This window comes from Thunnus thynnus, chromosome 23 (genome assembly GCF_963924715.1).
Source record: "Thunnus thynnus chromosome 23, fThuThy2.1, whole genome shotgun sequence".
Lineage (NCBI taxonomy): Eukaryota > Metazoa > Chordata > Actinopteri > Scombriformes > Scombridae > Thunnus > Thunnus thynnus.
This window is the reverse complement of record NC_089539.1, coordinates 4,107,636-4,125,239: the sequence shown is the minus strand read 5'-3', so window position 1 is coordinate 4,125,239 and position 17,604 is coordinate 4,107,636. Positions and strand designations below refer to the sequence as shown.

Genomic DNA, 17,604 nt, shown 5'->3' with positions numbered 1-17,604 from the left:
CCAGGAAATTAATGTAAGTCTATGTAATATCCCCAAAAGTGACCTAGGGCAACGTGTGCGCGCGCGCGCGTGTGTGTGTTTTTATTTATTTATTAATTTATTTTTATTTAATGTGCTAGAACTCCGGATATTCATTCATTTTAAGAAGTTTATATTCACAGGTTTTACAAATGGAACAAATATATAAACAACAAGTCAACATCAACACAGAAGAAAACAACACATATTCAGCAAGGACCAAAAAAAGACAAAACTAGACAAGCTCAACGTCATTTTCTTGATATCTTGTTGGTTTAATTGATACACATAAAACATAAATGACCATAAATCCAACATAAATCTTCATATTCAGTTCATGTTTATTGAGAATGCCCTCCTATCCTCTAACGAAACTGAAACACTTGAAGGTAGGACTACAACAATAAGTTGATCGATCGCTAAGTTGATCGACAGAAAATTAATAAAGCAACTATTTTCATCATCAATTAATCAGCCTGTTTTAAAAGCAAAAATGATCAGGTTTCAGCTTCTCAAATGTGATGATTTGATGGTGTTCTTTATCATACATGATAGCAAACTGAGGGTTTGGGACAGCTGGACATCAGTAAGACTTTTGAAGAAGTTGTACAAACAATGAATCCAGAAAATAATCAGCAGATTAATTGATAATTGCTGATTCTGGCCTAAATATTATTCTGTGTGAACTCTGGCTGTCTATCCTAACACCTTAAAGTTCAGATTAATGGTTAAATGTCTGAGATTTTATGTACGCACAGTTTGTAATACTTAATACTAATACTCCTCATGCAGTTTCAAATTGGGATAGTTTGTTCTTTTCAAAAATCAACTGGTTAGCAATATCAATTTCTACCAAAAGTGAAGTGAGTTTCAGTGAAATCCCTTTTATATCAGCACTGGTTTAACTCACCAAAACAGCAGAAATGAAATACATATTTAATCTCAATACTTCACATATTCATTCAGAACACCTGCTCTGAACAGATAGGTGATGGAAATTCTTGTTGGATGTTTCAGTTACAAATTAAGTTGACTTTCAAAATACATTCAACTGACAGGAATACACACCTGACACTTGTGCAGGAATTTCCCTGCATCTCACACACTGATATAAATAGGGATGTAGAAACTCTCCATTACAATCATTCCTTGACACATTGTGTCTTGTTTTTGCTTTCAGTGTGCAGGGTGCTCATTTTCAATGCTATCGCTTGACTCCTCTAGTGGAGTGTTTTTGGGTAGCTCCCCTGTAGCCTCATGGGTAACGTTTTGCTCCAACCTGTGGCTCCATCAGTCAGCATAAAGAACCAGTGATGATGGCAGACTGTTGCATTCAGTGTCTGGTGGTGCTCTCCAGGCGTTTGCAGCATGGTCGGCTTCTGTGCCTCTTTCAATGGAGATGTGACAGATTTTCTGCTTTAAAAGGCTCGGGCACAGTCAGATGCTTCCTGCCCTGACAGACAGATACCTCTGCTGTGCTCTCAGCTCCACTTCAAACACCGCATAAATAGATTTCTTTCTGCTGATTGCCCACCTCTTTACCGACCTGCCAGAGCCAGGCAGGCAGAGAGAATCTGGACATAGTGAGGCTATGGGAGGGAGAAAATTGACAAATTCAAATGGATGTGTGAGAATCAGAGCAAGAAAGAACAGAATGTTTTTTGGCAGGAAGGAAGCATCAAGCCCAAACAGTTCTCTCTTTCTTGTCTCTGTTTCATAAATCAGTCTCGCATGTGGATGTGTGCTGTGGCTCGGGCCGGGTTCAGCACTGCAGCGGCATCTCGTCCCACTGATGTCTGTCCACATACACTGTCTGATCTCAGCCAAAATGATATTAGACTATATTAGCGTAATTAATAGAACACTGCCAGTGTTGCCCCACAATGGCAGCATTAATCTCAAAGTTAGCCCTACATTAACAATAGTGTTACTGTTGTGGGGTATTGATGATGAATCACAGTTACGTGCTGTCGTCTGGCTCTCTGGAACTTCCAGGAGAAATCACCCTCCTGTTTTTTTTCCGGCAGAGAAAACTCCTGAAGAAATTTAAACAAAAAAAAAAAAAGATCTTTTTAGGCCTGATTTGGAATAATGTTGCTTGTCTCCTCCATCTAGTCAGAGCTCCGTCAACTTAAGAGTTTGATGTCCATTTCAGAACAGTCGTAAAATTTCAGAAGAGGCTCAATTCTCTTTAAATCATGACTTGTTGAACAAAATTGAAACCAAATAGAATTTAAAATGCAGCTTTGACTGCTGCAGGACCTGCAACTGACACCTGGCAGACAAATCTCGCTTCCGTTATCTGGAGACTGACAGTCAATATAATATAATATTTTGACATTGTATAAGAAAATTATAATGAGCTACAACAGATACATGTTACTATATGATATGGAAAGTTGGATCAAATACAAAAAAAAAATTACAGTACTGATGATGGATAAATATACAGATGGGTGACGAATTATGCTTTGGGGGCATTTTGCTGGCATGGTTTGGGTCCATTTGTCCTCTTAGAGGGAAGAGTCACTGCAAATCAATACAAAGTTGTTCTGAATGATCACCTTTATCCTATGATGAAACATTTCTGTCCTGATGGGAGTGGTGTCTTCCAGGATGACAATGCCCCAATTCACAGGACATGAGGAGTCACTGAATGCTTTGATGAGTATGAATATGATGTGAATCATATGCTACGACCTTCACAGTCACCAGATCTCAACCCAATTGAACACCTATAGGAGATTTTAGACCGACGTGTTAGTCAGCGCTCTCCATCACCAAATGAGGGAAAATCTTTTGGAAGAATGGTGTTCATCCCTCCAGTGGAGTTCAGAGACTTGTAGAATCAATGCCAAGGCAGAGACCTTCATCATAGCAGGAAGAGCACAGGTGTAGTGACGTCAACAGTCGTGCTGTTCTATTCAAGTGTGCCTGTTAGACGTGACAGTGTGACTGTGAGACAGCTTGTACAATACCAAGAACCTAAAACTGATGCAGCTAAAATGAATCCAGCCATGGTTGGTTTTATTACTAACACCTGACATGTCAAAACGTCTACTATGAGTTATGTCTATCATGAGTTGAATTCACCACAGCGGAGATACAGCTTCAGTGCTGAGTCAGTCAGTCAGTGCCAAGCCGCCTGCAGCTTATCATGAATTTTATGCCCGTTGTGCTTCCTCCTCCGTGTTCACAATTCATGTGGAAAAAAAAATTGTAATATGAACTACTTGAGTTTGACTGCTATAAATGGTGCTGTGCTGAGCCAGAGATTCACTATATATAAATATGATTGGGCTGCATTAGATAAGGTTTCTAATAAACAGATCCGTGTGCTGAGGACAGCTGGCTGGCCTGTCAATTGATCGAGAAGTTAAGGACAAGCTTTTTATCGTCATCCAACGCAAATATTAAGCAGCAGCATTTATACCTCTAAACATTTTATTAATGTTATCGATCACACCTGTTTTTCCTGCTGATGTTATCAAAACGTCTGCAGCGGAAAAAGGTTTTATCGTTGAACTGCAGGTGTGGCGACTTGCTTCTACCCGCTGCAGGTCTCAGGTCTTCTTTTGTCACAGAACAACAGTGCGTGTCTGCATTTCTCCAATCACACCAGCTGAATCTGCATGCTGCTCACTCTGTCTCTTCCGGGGCCTTGTTGCCATGGTGGCGTGTTGCTATGTTATCAAGTAGTCAAGTCAATTTTATTTGTGTTGCCCAATGTCACAAATTTGCCTCAAGGGTCTTTACAGTCTGTACAGCAATACAACATCTTCTGTCCTTAAAATTCCCTAAAAGGACCTTTAACGGAGACGAAAAGGAAGAAGCAAGAGAGGAGGGACCCCTCTCCTCGGATGAACAGACAATGCAATAGATGTGTGTACAGAATAGAACACAAATTACAGAATACAGCAGTGAACAGGATAACAAAATTATGATGGATTTCTAATAAATATGAAGAATGCGAAGTGGTTTTCTTTGACAGCCTCTAATACTGCTGCTCTCTGCTTTTTCCTCTTTTTATTTGGGGGAAAAACTAATAGAAAAGTTCTGTTACTAATGGAGCTTGTCAAAGTTGTGCCTGTCATCACCATCTGAGTTTTTCTTTTTTTTTGCTTCTATGCTAGTCAGAACTACTGACCTGAATAACTTCTAAACATTATAATTTCTTTATCTCAGCCGAATCACTTTCTGTCACATCTTCTGGAATAATAAATGATTTTTATTTCTGAGTCGACCTCCCTGTAGGCTGCACTGTTGATTTATCGTTGTTGTTTTGTGTTTTTTTTTTTTTGCCTCTGTAGTGCCGATGACAGGCTTCACCCAGAGAGCCACCATCGACCCTGACCTCAACGAGATCCACGTCCTGTCGGGCCTCAGCAAAGACAAGGACAAACGCGAGGAGAACGTCCGCAACTCCTTCTGGATCTACGACATCGCCCGCAACAACTGGTAGGAGAGAATGAAGAAGAAAAAAAACAACAAAAAAAAACACACACACACACACTTTCTCTGCAGCCGAGATGTTCCTGTGATCATCACTGAAGTGACAAACACGCTCACAGGAAACACTGACACACACCAGCTCTTTCTAGTTGAGATCTTCACCACAACAGACAGCAGAGAGCATGCAAAGAACGCACACACGCACACACGCACACACGTCAACGCTTTTATGCAAATATCCACACAGCATTTCACGACCTCTCCGCACAGAGCTGATGATCCTCAGGCCTCCACAAGGGAACTGCATGCTCTGTGTGTGTGTGTGTGTGTGTGTGTGTGCGTGGAAACATGTATGTAAAGAGAGAACAGGCTGTCAGGTTGCAGCCCTCACTGTTCCAGTACATTGATTTCAGCTGCTGTTCTTGTACTCAGTGTCCAGTGAAATAAGTCAACGAGACATTTGCAGCATTATGTGGATGTGTGCCCGTTCCTCTCTACTAGTCATGTGTGCGTGTTTGTGTGTAGACTGATTTGTTGTTTGTGTGTGTGTGTGTGTGTGTGTTCCTGCTCAGGTCATGTGTCTATAAGAACGATCAGGCAGTGAAAGAAAACCCGAGCAAGGCTTTGCAGGAGGAGGAGCCGTGTCCACGCTTCGCACACCAGCTGGTCTACGATGAGATGCACAAGGTAACACACACACACACAGCTCACTCACACACTTGTCCTACACAATTTTCATGACTTACACTCAAGTAGTGACACTCAAAAACACTTTTTTTTTTTTTTTTTGGTAAGCGAACTCCAGCTCAGTTTTATCAGATTTTTATTCATGCTGCATGGAGTTAACACGTCTCCTCATGAGCTGTTCATTCACACACCTGGTTCTACATCTTGATCAGAGCTGTCTTCTGTTAGGTCAACACTGAAATGAGCATTTTCCTTTATTTACACTGCAAAAACATTATCTGAAGATGAAGGCTTTTTACAGCCAGACTCCTTTTGACTTATCTCTGGATGAGTCATGGGAGAGGATGATAACCCCCCTTGTGACTCAATTTCTTATTTCAAAGTTAAGATCAAACACATAACATAAGCTGAAATTCAACAAGTTTAACTGTCCATGCGTCACAGTATTTGTATGAGATTGTCCAATCCTTGCGATATTTCTTCCTTCAAAAACGATCGAATCAGAAGAATACTTTAAAAAAAAAACACAAACCTTGCAAATTGAACCTATCCAACCCTAAATAATCCAATTCAGAATCAGTGGTATAAGCCCAGGTTAAAGAAAACCAAGTGCAAAGAGTTATGATGAATAAAAATGATAATACTAGTAAAGGCCATACTGGCAGCTCAGACCTACAGAGACTTCAGAAGAAATACCTGAGCTGATTAACTCAAAGTCAAAAAGGCTAATGAGTAGAAATGTGTTTTAAGATGACTCTTGAAGATCTCAGTAGTGGGGGAGAAACGGATGGTGGGAGTAAGGTAACTCCATAGATCTGGGGCAGTGAAAGAGAAGGCCCTGTACCCATAACACTTTGTCCTGGATCTTGGGGCAGACAGAAGTTTGTCTTCTGTGATGTAAGAGACGGCGAAACCATTTAACACCTTGTAAAAACGTCAGGATTTTAACATCAGTTCTGTAACTAACAGGCAAGCAGTGTAGGGAGGCAAAAATGGGAGTAATACTGTCTGTCCCTCCTTTTTTGACCTTATCAAAACCCTTTCAGTTTCATTTTGAACCAGTTGGAGACGGGATAAACAAAGACTGAGTAATACCGAAATATGACGAGTTGCGATATTCAAAGCGGGAGGATGTGAAAGCAGGGATGACTTTCTCCGAAGAGACTCAGAAGTACAGAGAATTGATCTGAGTTTGGAGATAATGCAAACCTGCAGGAAGCTTAAAAAACAAGAAACTCTGTACCGAATAGTTCGATTTTTAACTGTGGGGAAAAGAAATCACACATAATGCAATACTTCATTTGCACAACCATCCAATTTAACCAGAGTTTTGTAAGTTTAAGAAATATAGATTTAGGTTTGTGTATATTTAAAGACTGAAGACTTGAGTAATAAATCACTACGTGTTTCCAGGTGCATTACCTGTTTGGTGGAAACCCCGGAAAGTCTTGTTCTCCCAAGATGCGACTGGACGACTTCTGGTCCCTCAAACTGTGTCGGCCCTCCAAGGAGTACCTGCTCCGCCACTGCAGATACCTCATCAGGAAATACAGGTCTGCACTCTATTTCTCCCACCACTGCTCCATGACATGTGCTGTGTCCTCCAGTCAAGTCCAACTTTATTATCCCACCAGGGGAAAAATATAAAAAACACATTCATCATAAAAAACATAATCTTATATTATCCTGTACTTACTATACTATAATATACATCACATAATAGATCACAGGGACAATGTGAGATCACTTCAAAATGAAGTGCAAAGATTACACGAAGTGCAGGTGCAGAGATCACGGTCAAATTCAGGCAAACAAAGGAGACTTTGGGCCCTATTTTAACGACCTGAGCACACACAAGTGCAGTTAGGGTGTGTCCAAATCAATTTTTGCTAGTTTAACGATAGAAAAAATGGTCGGAGTGCCAAGCGCATGGTTCAAAGGAGTTGTCCTGAGTCTCTTCATTAATCATGGGTGTGTTTTGGGCGTAACATGCAATAAACCAAACACAGTGTCATCTCCCATTCCCTTTAAAAGCCAGGTGTGTTTGCATCTTGGCAGATTGCTGTTATAATGGTGCATTTTCCAAGTAGTAAGAAAGGACACTTCTCTGTAGAGGAAATGGATCTCCTCGTGCACTAAGTGAAAGCGCACGATCCATTATAAGCACACTGGCCCCCTGCTGCTCCTGGCCCCTCCCCTGTCCCCAGACCACCAGTTTAAGGTCTTGACAGACACCCTCATCCTGACGGGTCTGTTTAATGCCCTACGTGTATTGCCATGATTTGGCCAACAATGTGCCTGACCACACCTCATTTTAAGACAAACACGCCCATGGGCGCTCAAATGGGCCCAAGTGCATTTGCTATTTAAACAGCGTGGATGCTGGACAGGAAAATGACAACTGCGTTGGTCTTAAAGTAGCAAAGACACTTGCGTTGCACTTGGCACTGCGTGTAAGATAGGGCCCTTTGTGTCCTTTGTCCGCTGAGCAGGAACTCTTTATCTATAGCCTGAAGGTGGGGGGGGGGGGGGGTGAATATTTCAATCTGTAAATTGAATATTTACAGATAATATGTGTCAGACACAATGCTGAAACCACGAGAATATCCATATTTTTCTTACTACTTTCATACATTTATTTACTACCTTTATTACATTTTACATTCAACAACAGTACAAACTGTAGATGAGTCTGCCCTTTTGTAAAAATGAAAGTAAAAGTAAATATTTCAAGGGAAAATGGTTTTTATGTTGAGAAAGACCTTTGACCTAGTTATGGAAAGGCATGGAATCTTCCACAGTGGTCATGATGTGAAACTGACCACTGAGCTGCGGGGACGGGAATGCTTTGCTCCTGTTGCCATCTAGTGGTTAGTCGTCATAACTGCAACACCACTATGCGTACAGTGTACTGGATGCTGTTCACCATCAGTGTGTTTTGGTTGTCCAGGTTCGAGGAGAAAGCCCAGTCAGAGCCACTGAGCGCGCTCAAATACTTACAGAACGACCTGTCGCTCACTGTGGACCACACAGACCCTGATGAGACCAAAGAGGTACTGCTGTTTTTCTTTTACATCATTGGCGAGGGGAAAGAAAAAGAACTGGAATAAATGACTATGTGAGAGAATGTTGAAAAAAAAAAAACAAAGGAAGAAAGACAAAGAAAGAAGTTGACATGTAGAAAAGGATATGTTGAAGTGACTTGAATATTTGTGTTGTGCTTAGTTCCAGCTTCTGCCCTCGGCTCTCTTCAAGTCCAGCTCCGACTTCATCCCTCTGGGTAAGAGTCTGATCGCTGTACAAAAACGCCACATATAACAAGCGTTGTGTTCACTTTTCAATCTGCATGCTTGTTTCACTCAGACAAAATATTAGTTTTAGATTTTGAGTTGTCAGTAAGTTTTCAAGTACACAGATAACTTTTATTGGATAGTGCATTAATGTTCAGTACCTCTATAGAAAGCAGCCCATTGTTTGGATTGCTTTCTGTTAATCCTACTTGTTGTCTGGCCATGAGATGAGTGGACAGCTGATTAGGCTGATTAGCTGATTAGGCAATCAAAGGAAATAAAATGGCAACAATTGTAATTATTGATTGGTTGTTTGAAGTCATTGTTCAAACAAGAGTGCCAAACATTTTATGGTTCCAGACTCTCCATTGTGAGGATTTGTTGTTTTTCATTGTCTTATAGAGTTGCGAAACATTTTTCCTCATCCATTTTTACATTTTCTTTAACATCACTGAACATAGAAATGCTTCATTTTTGCTTTTTGAACAAAACACAGCAGCATAGCAGCTGAATTCATCCAAAATGGACCCAGAATCAGATCATAAATTGATAGCAGATTGTATTGTCAGTAGGGATGCCACGGTCAGGAAATTTTCGGTATTACTGGTTTCGCCAGACATTTTACAAAATATGACGCTCATCCGTAGAGAGCTTACTTTGATCTGTAACATTAGATTTTTAGATTAGCTCTTGCCCTTATTTAAGAGTTAGTGACAGCGGGCTTCAGGCTGCTGCCAGCAGGTCGTCCTCTGTGACTAGCCAGGCTGCAGAGCACACAGACGGGAACGAGCCAGAGGACAACCGCCGCTTAGAACCAGAACCGGAGCATCTTACCTGCCATCCGGAGAGAGACACTCCTAGAGCAGGCTGAGCAGGCAGAGAGCAGGAGAGTTGCTGCTGAAAACAAGCACCGAAACCCGGAGAGACATGAGAGCAGCTGCTCCTTAACAGCTAACGTTTGTTTACAGCAGCAACAGATGTCTCACTCTGCTACTTTTTGCTGAGACGCTACTGCTGCTGCAGAAGCTCCCAGAGCAGACAGTCAGTTTGTAATTGTAGCGTCTGTCGTTAGACTAAGTATTGATAACACGCTTGATACTTTACAAATTGGAGTTTTTTTTCATAAATGGATTTGTTTCTATAGAAAAAAGCAAAACTACGGTATGGGCAGTGGGAAAGTAATGTATTGGTTGTATGTCCCAACACCGTGCAACACTGCTAACATCGACCACTGCAGCTAGCCTAATTGTCAGTTTTCTCAATATCATAATCTCCAGCTTCCACCATATGTAACAGAATTTTAAGCTTGATTGGATGTTTCTCGCTGACATGCCCCTTGAGAGTCGTGTAACTTCTCATCTAAAGTTTTTATGTATGCAGTGTTGTACCGTCAACTTTTTATCAAAGAAGCAGATATTTTTCTAGTGTAGTTGTTCATCTCTTGTACAGATTATTTAACTGGGACAGTTTCTTGCCAATCCAAGTGCTTCAACTGTGAGTCACATAACAGCGTCTATGGTGTATTTTTATCACTTTTCCTTTAAATACGTATGTGTGTATTTATAGCAGCAACTAACAAACTGACAAACATCTGCAGCTCAGATTTTACAACAGAGAAAACACAAGAGAAAACAAATTAGGCTCTGCTTGTCAGTATAAACTGAGGATGGATTTAATTAGTTATTTTCCTGTTTCTTGCGTGTCTCTCTCTCTGCCTCTCACCCTTTTATCCCACTCACTCCGCTCTCCTCTCCTCTCCTCTCTCAGGTTTCTCAGACGTAGATCAGACGTACGCTCAGCGAACGCAGCTCTTCGACACGCTCGTCAACTTCTTCCCGGACAGCATGACACCGCCCAAGGGCAACCTGGTAGACCTCATCACCCTCTAGCCCATCACCTCACCCAACCGGACTGACTGAACACCCGCACACACACACACACACACACACACACACACACACACACACAGATGCGCACACACACCCGATGTGACAGAGGTGACAGAGACCAGTTATTTTTGTATTTCTGAACCTTGCTCGCGGGATTACATTTCACCCTGATCTCCTGCTGTCACAGGCCGCGCTGCCCTGACGGTGAGGGTCGTAAACACACATACACACACACACACAAACGACACTGTGTGATTTGGGATATGAGTGAAACTCTACGGAGACCTGAGGGGGGGTGTGTGTGTGTATTTCCCCCCACAAGATATCCCTTTGATTTTTCTCACTGACCAAGATTTCCCGGAGCCCGCTAAACCCCTCCAAACTCTGCCAAACATCGCTTGTTTTTCATCTTCTCTTTATTTTTTCCCCCACAAAAATTTAGGCCAAAAAAGAGGATTGTTTGCAGTCTTGTTTTTTTTTTTTTCTTTCTATGATTGTCCTTTTTTTCCAAGTGTCGGTTTTGTGCTTTGTACCCACGAACGCCCTCAAAGTGGATCACAGGCGTCCATTCGCGTTTGGGCCAAACAGTTGATAAGATGACATTTGCTCAGGCCAGGTTTTTCCAAAAGTAAAGTTCAAAATCACTGCTGTTTTAATTTATTTGAAGACAGGATGGTGTGACCATGATACAGGAAACCACTTCACTCTCCACAGATACAAGCTCTTCTGTTCTTTTACTACATTTTTTTTTGCGTCTCTCCTGCAAAAGTCTGTGGCTTATTTGAAGCTTTTATTTTGATGGTTTGGTTCGCTTGCTTTCCTGTAACACCTGCCCTTATTTATGATTGTGATGGCCGTGCAGATGCAAAAAAAAAAAAAAGTCAACAATTTTAAATTGTTGTAGGAACAATAGAGGAATGATTTAAAGATAAAGTTTAATATATACCTTAATATACATTTATATGGTTTTGGTTGTTATCCCTGTAAATCTGGCTGGTAAATTTGCATTTACTACCAAGACATAAGGTGAATTTCTTCCCTCAGTAATTAATGGACTTTAACTTAAGTGGTCGGTGTACAGAATATGTAAATATACATATAAGATTTTTTTTCTCTCAGATTGATGAAGGTGCTTTTGCATCTTTCAGCTCCTTTCTTGTCCCTCTTTATCAAAAAAATCAAGATGCACATGCGGTAACCTTTCGGCTCTACGTTTAATACTCATCATCAGATATTTGGAAGAACTTAAAACAGCTGATGTGTGAATGAAATGCAAGTACCAGTAATCCAGTTTGATAATTACAGTGGGAAGAGTTGTTTTTAGGTCTGTTTGTCCCGGTTTGATTTCACTGTGATGAATTAGTAGGTGAGATTTACTTCTCTCCTTTTTTTGTCACCTATAAAATCCCAAGTGTCCACCTGAATAGTTTTGTGAAGTAGACAGCAGCATCAAATAGAACACCCTAAGAACAATCATGGAGCATACAACCACTTTCCAAATCATGCCATATATAAGTAAATTAAAAATACCAGTTCATCAATTCATTAACTTATTGAACTATTTTCTCACTTTTCTGTTTTAAATCTCATAAAAAAACAGCTCCTGTACCTTAGACGTGTGGCTGCTTGATATCTAGACAACTCTTCCCTCCTCCTACCGTTAGTTGATGCAGACGTCAAGACTCACGCAAATATCAAAGCATCCATTTATCTATTTTATTTCATTGGTTACACTGATAACCCTAACTCTGCGCTGTTTCACTAAGCTAAGTTGCTGTCCTCACCTACAGTTTAACACTTGTGCATTCATTTAAAATGTACATTTAAACACCTGCATCGTAGGTGTCCCGTTACTGAAATTTAACCAACAGCTGCCAGCCAATCAGAATACAACTAATACTCAGTGACCATGGTAAAAGTTCATTTTACAGACACAGATCTTGATGCGTTCAGAATACATGAAGTTTGACAACTGTCTGTGGTAAATGTAGTAGGGTCATCAGCCACACAGGCTCCTAAGTAACAAGCTTCCGTTAAAAAAAAATAGAATTTAAAAAATCCTACACTGAGATGTCAAATATTGGGTGTGATGTCACCAAAAACAAAAAAAATTAAGACCAACTTTTAGGTAGAAAAGTATGAGTTTAAAGCAAGTTTATTTTCCTGTGAATTAACCGAACACAGGAAGGTAATGTAGTGAGCTCATTTCAGACCCTGCTCAAATCTTCCACAAGGAGGTCAAAGGTCAACCGCCCTGGAGGATTCAGGGTCTCGCTCACATCATGGAATTCAGTCGCAAAGTTTACCTCTGCTGTCACCAAATCAGTTTGGGTGGGGGGGGGGGATTTTGGGGTCGATGTTTCTTGGTGCTTACTGCTCCCTCAAAGTCCCGCCTTGTCAGTTTTCTTGTTTATCGTCTTCCGTGACTCTCAGTCAGACACTAACAGATTGATTTTCAGTCAAACTACGATCACTAATATTCCATCAACAAAAAAAAAAAAAACAGTGCTCATCGGTCACATGAAAGCAACAAATGACTGTCCAAAGTCCTACATTTATAACAACTGTGATGCATCTGAACACTATGTGACTTGTCATCCCTGGCACATTTACTACGACTGTTAACCACAATTTGTACATAATTTGTGTGTAATGTACAGGATCAATACTACTACTACTACTATCTTTAGCTTGAAGAGCTTGAGGAACATTGAGGACAGACAAAGAAAATCAGTAAGGTCACTTCAACGAGGGCAGAATTTCAATGTTTTAAGGACAGCTTGGATTATCAGTCATGTGACTCACTGGCTGACTTTCATGTTCAACACTTGAGGGTCAAATCTGTGATCAAAGTGAGTCTTATAGATTCTAGTTGAGACTCAAGACATGAACTAGTTTGACCCCGGTGCAGTGGCTTTTTACAGGTAATGATTTACACTCATTTTGAAATTAAAGGACCATATATTAAGCCCGTCTAGCGAGAAATCTTGTACTGTGAAAATACAACTCTAAAGCAAGTCTGTAACATTTGCAGACAAGTGGCAATGACATCATAGTGTTAAGCACTAGCCCTAGTTTGTCAGCTGTTTTTCTGAAAGAAATAAATATTAAAATATTTTCTAACCATCTGGATAAAATATATTCCATCCGCAAAAGAAGATTGGAAAAGATTTTTAAGCTGCTTCACCAGTTGCGACTCTTTCTAATCCTGGTAGCCAGAAATGACGTAGTATAACAGCAGAAACATGTGTTACTTTGTATGAAAATGTAAACTAATGGAAAGAAACATTAATACAGACAAATATAACTGACAATTAAACTAATCCATGTTGGTTGACATCATACAAATCATTAAGAACATACTGTGTATCATCTCTGGCTACCATCTTTGTTTTAATAAGGAAATGGAGTCAAAATTTGGAAAGCGTTTTTTTTTTTTTTTTTTTTTATCCAGATGGACAGAGGAGCCTTTGAGAGATCAGGAAAATAGTTGTAAACGGACATTCTAGGTTTTAAAAAAAAAATTATTGTAATAACAATAATGCATGAAAGACACAAACTACAGCTAGATAAACACTAAAATATAGAGTAACTATCACCAGAAGGGAAGAGTCATTAAGTCATTGAACTGGCTCAGTAATGTCAGTGACACAGCAGGATTTATCTACAGTAAAATTAGCTAACATTAACCACAATGAGGTACTGGACATGTCAGACCAAGACTGTAGCGGCAAAACCTCTCATTGCCCAGAATTCATCTTGTCATTGTCGAGAGGAAGAATGTTTTCTTTTTAGTGCGTTTTGAAAACCAGCTTAAAGAGACACACACAAAAAAAATTATATTATAAAGGATAAAAAATAATCATGTCACTTGTACAAACACAAAACCAGACTTGATGTTCACTGTGATTGGTGAACTGTGATCTGTCACAAGTAAAAAGATTTTTTATTTGGTACTTTTTGAGAAATGTGTTTATTTGCTTGCTTCTCTCTGCCAAGAGTCAGATGAGAAGATTGATACCTCACATATCTGTATGCTAAATATGAAGCTACTGCTAGCAGTCAGTTAGCTTAGCATAGCATAAAGACTGGAAACAGGAGAAATGGGTAGCCTGGCTCCGTCCAAATGTAAATCTGTCTACGAGGACTTCTAAAGCTCACTAATTAACACACTTAAGTCTTTGCTGGTTGCCTGGCAACCTTATAATGACAATAAGACTTTAGGAAGTTACTGCACCTGGCCAGCAAATAGTTTGGCACATAATCCTGTTAAACTGCAACATGTTGCTTTTACACCTCAGTTTTTGTATATATTAAACACACAAGAAGTGTTAATAAGTGAGCTTTACAGCTGCTGGTAGCTGGATTTGTTACCTTCAGATAGAGCCAGGCTAGCTATTCCCCTTTATTTATGCTAAGCTAAGCTAACTGCCTGCTGGTGCTAGCTTCATTTTTACCATACAGACATATGAGTGGTTTCAGTCTTCTTATCTAACACACTGCAAGAAAGCAACTAAACACATCTGCCAAAATGTTGAACTATTCCTGTAAGTATACATGACATGTAGCAAATGGGCTGAACAAAAACAGAGGTATGGTCCTTTAAGTGTCACACATGAGCTCCTTATTTTCCACAAACCCTGCTTGTATGGAATTGTTTGATGCTTTACATTGATTGTACTTGATCATAGCTTTGCTCTTGTTTGAAATTCACAATGTGCATATTTATTCCACAACATGAAGAACTTTTCATCAAATGCACTATTGTAAAAAAAAAAAATGTAGAATCCCCTCAGGATGTTGTTTGCTGTGATTGTGGGTGCTGTGCTGCTGTACCCATCATCACTGCAAGTATTAATCCTGCTGGTTTTTGTTTCGCTGACACTGGAGATGAGTCGCTTTTCTGTCACTCCACAATCACATTCTAGTTGTTTGGCGCAGTTTAGCACCAGCAGGGACTGGCAGAAGCTACTCTGACAGCTCAGACAGCAGAGGAACACTGTTGCTTGATAGTATTATGATTATTAGGTCGTTTTTGGGAGTTAAAGTATGTTCCGTTGGAAAAGGATGGCATGTGCGTTATGTGTCTGTACATGTTTGCCAATGCTTTTGCTGCCCTGATACCAACTAAAGATGACACAGATCTGTAATTCTTTATAAGAAAAGACACTGCTCATAGCTTCGAAGATGAAACTGCTATGCGAGGGATTATTTATAATATTTTGACAACCTTTAGGGCTCATCAAGGTTGCTGTAGGGTTTATTTTGTTTTGTGCCAGAAGACAACTGTGTTTTAAAAAAAAAAAAAAAAAAGAATAATTGAAAGCACCTTTGTAAAAAAAAAAACAAAAAAAAAGCAACAAAAAAAAGCCCACAATGCCAAATACTACTTTTCTTTTTGCTATTTTAGGGTAAATATCCACACAATGTTTGCTGGATGGAATAATATTTTCTAATTTTCTCTCTTTTTTTTTTTTTTTTCACTTTTCCATCTTGCCCTTCTCTCGACCCCTGGGTGGGACTCAGGAGTTGTAAGGCTGGTACTCTCAGATCAGTGAGCACTACTCTGTGAATACAGTGAATGTGTAGAAAGCCTTGTAGTATTGCATTGTATGTAATGTACATAATGAATAAAGATTGTATTTTGTTCAGGTTTTCTTAATTGTTGTCTCTGTGGTGTTTCTGCCTCCTCGTGGCTGAGCTCGAACATTACTGAGAGATATATGAAAGCTGTACGGAAGATGAAAACTGCAGAACCAAAGTGGAAAAAAAAAACATCCTTTATTTGCAAATCTGAACAGGTAAAACAACATGACTGCCGAGGCAATCGACAATATACAACTTCCAGTGTGTCAGACCCCTGTTGTATGCTTTCATCAGCAAACAAACCATAAATACAAATAATACTGGTAACGCACTTTGGTGAAAATGGCACAGCTATAATAAAAGTGAAACTGTACACACATACACACACAATTGGGGGAAAAAAAAAACAAAGGTTGGACTGGGGTGCCCAAGGTGATGGATTCACATGTATATAGTTTGAAGTGAAAGTAAATATATATTAACTGGTTTAAAGGGAAGTAAATTACTACACTGAACAGAATCCAAAAATAGAAGTTTAAACAAAAGTGTGCTCACTTTCCGCTACAAGGGTGAAGTCAGGCATCTGCAAATGTCAAATGACTCTGTGCCCTCCAGCACAACAGCAACAGTGAAAAAACTACAGCATCAAACTATTTACAGTGTTTGTTTCAGAGATGCACCAAGTTATTGGCACAGTGTCTGTATTGAATATCAGAATGAGCAGAGTCAGCATCAAATATTCTTCTCATCACTGATATTTGGCTGGTTGTGGAGGCTGAATTTTTGTGGTATTTCTGCTGTCTAAACAGCAAAGTATACGTTGCGTTTTGCACCCTCACAAAAATGCAACATCAGCTATAAGAGTGAGAAATGTTTGTTGGTTTTGGCTTCAATAAATAATTTTTGAGTAATTACTGTAAAGGATAATTCCACTTAAGTACAGCTTGTGTTGTCTTAGCAGTTTTACCATCATTCCTATCAGTAAAAATGACATTGTACAGAAACACAAGCAGTCAGACAGTCAGTCGGGTTGTAAACAAACCCTCCTGTTAGCTGAACTCTGCATGGAAAAAAACACACCCCACTCATTCATTTCAATGGGAGCAGAGCCTTGACACAGTGGTGCAAACGCAGAGAGCTCCAGCAAAACAAAGCAGGGTCGTCCAACAAAAAGGTTAAACCTGGTTCAACTCAAAACCATTATTTAACCATCATCAACTTGTAGCGCCAACTGGACTTCCTGGATTGTATTTCCCCTTGCACTGTTTTAACACAAGGCTGTTTCAGTTTGAATGCAGCCATATTTAGAAGAGAAAATGTAGATATAAAGGGTTCATTGTAAGGTAACAAAACCGATTCTTATTTTAAGGTGATTACACATTAATTAAAACATACTCACGAATATTATATTCCATTTCTGCACGTTTCACTCATCAAATCCAACAGCATATTTGCAACCCATGCATGAGTCCATGCCACAATTTCCAATCTTTATTTTTGTGAAATCGGTCCTGGTTCAACTTTGACCTGCTGCACTAACCGTAGCTGTGCAGTTTTCATGTTCAATCATGGAATATTATCAATATTTCACATGTTTATTTCATCCCCAAACAAAATGGTTTAGATAATCTGGTTGAACTGTTGTCTTAAACTCAAATTATAGTTGCCGGGTCCGCGAGGGT

At 39.8% G+C, this 17,604-nt stretch overlaps 1 protein-coding gene across 2 annotated transcripts in view; it reads left to right on the top strand.

Moving 5' to 3' along the window:
• mkln1 (muskelin 1, intracellular mediator containing kelch motifs) overlaps positions 1-15,655 on the top strand; it is a 30,937-nt gene extending 15,282 nt beyond the window's left edge. For both annotated transcript variants that reach the window (XM_067581497.1, XM_067581496.1), the window contains exons 13-18: positions 4,329-4,476; positions 5,043-5,157; positions 6,571-6,710; positions 8,108-8,210; positions 8,383-8,437; positions 10,215-15,655. In XM_067581497.1, the coding sequence (XP_067437598.1) occupies positions 4,329-4,476; positions 5,043-5,157; positions 6,571-6,710; positions 8,108-8,210; positions 8,383-8,437; positions 10,215-10,336 (683 nt within the window). In that variant the 3' untranslated portion in view covers positions 10,337-15,655. The remainder of the gene's footprint in view (positions 1-4,328; positions 4,477-5,042; positions 5,158-6,570; positions 6,711-8,107; positions 8,211-8,382; positions 8,438-10,214) is intronic.
• The last annotated feature ends 1,949 nt before the right edge of the window (positions 15,656-17,604 follow it).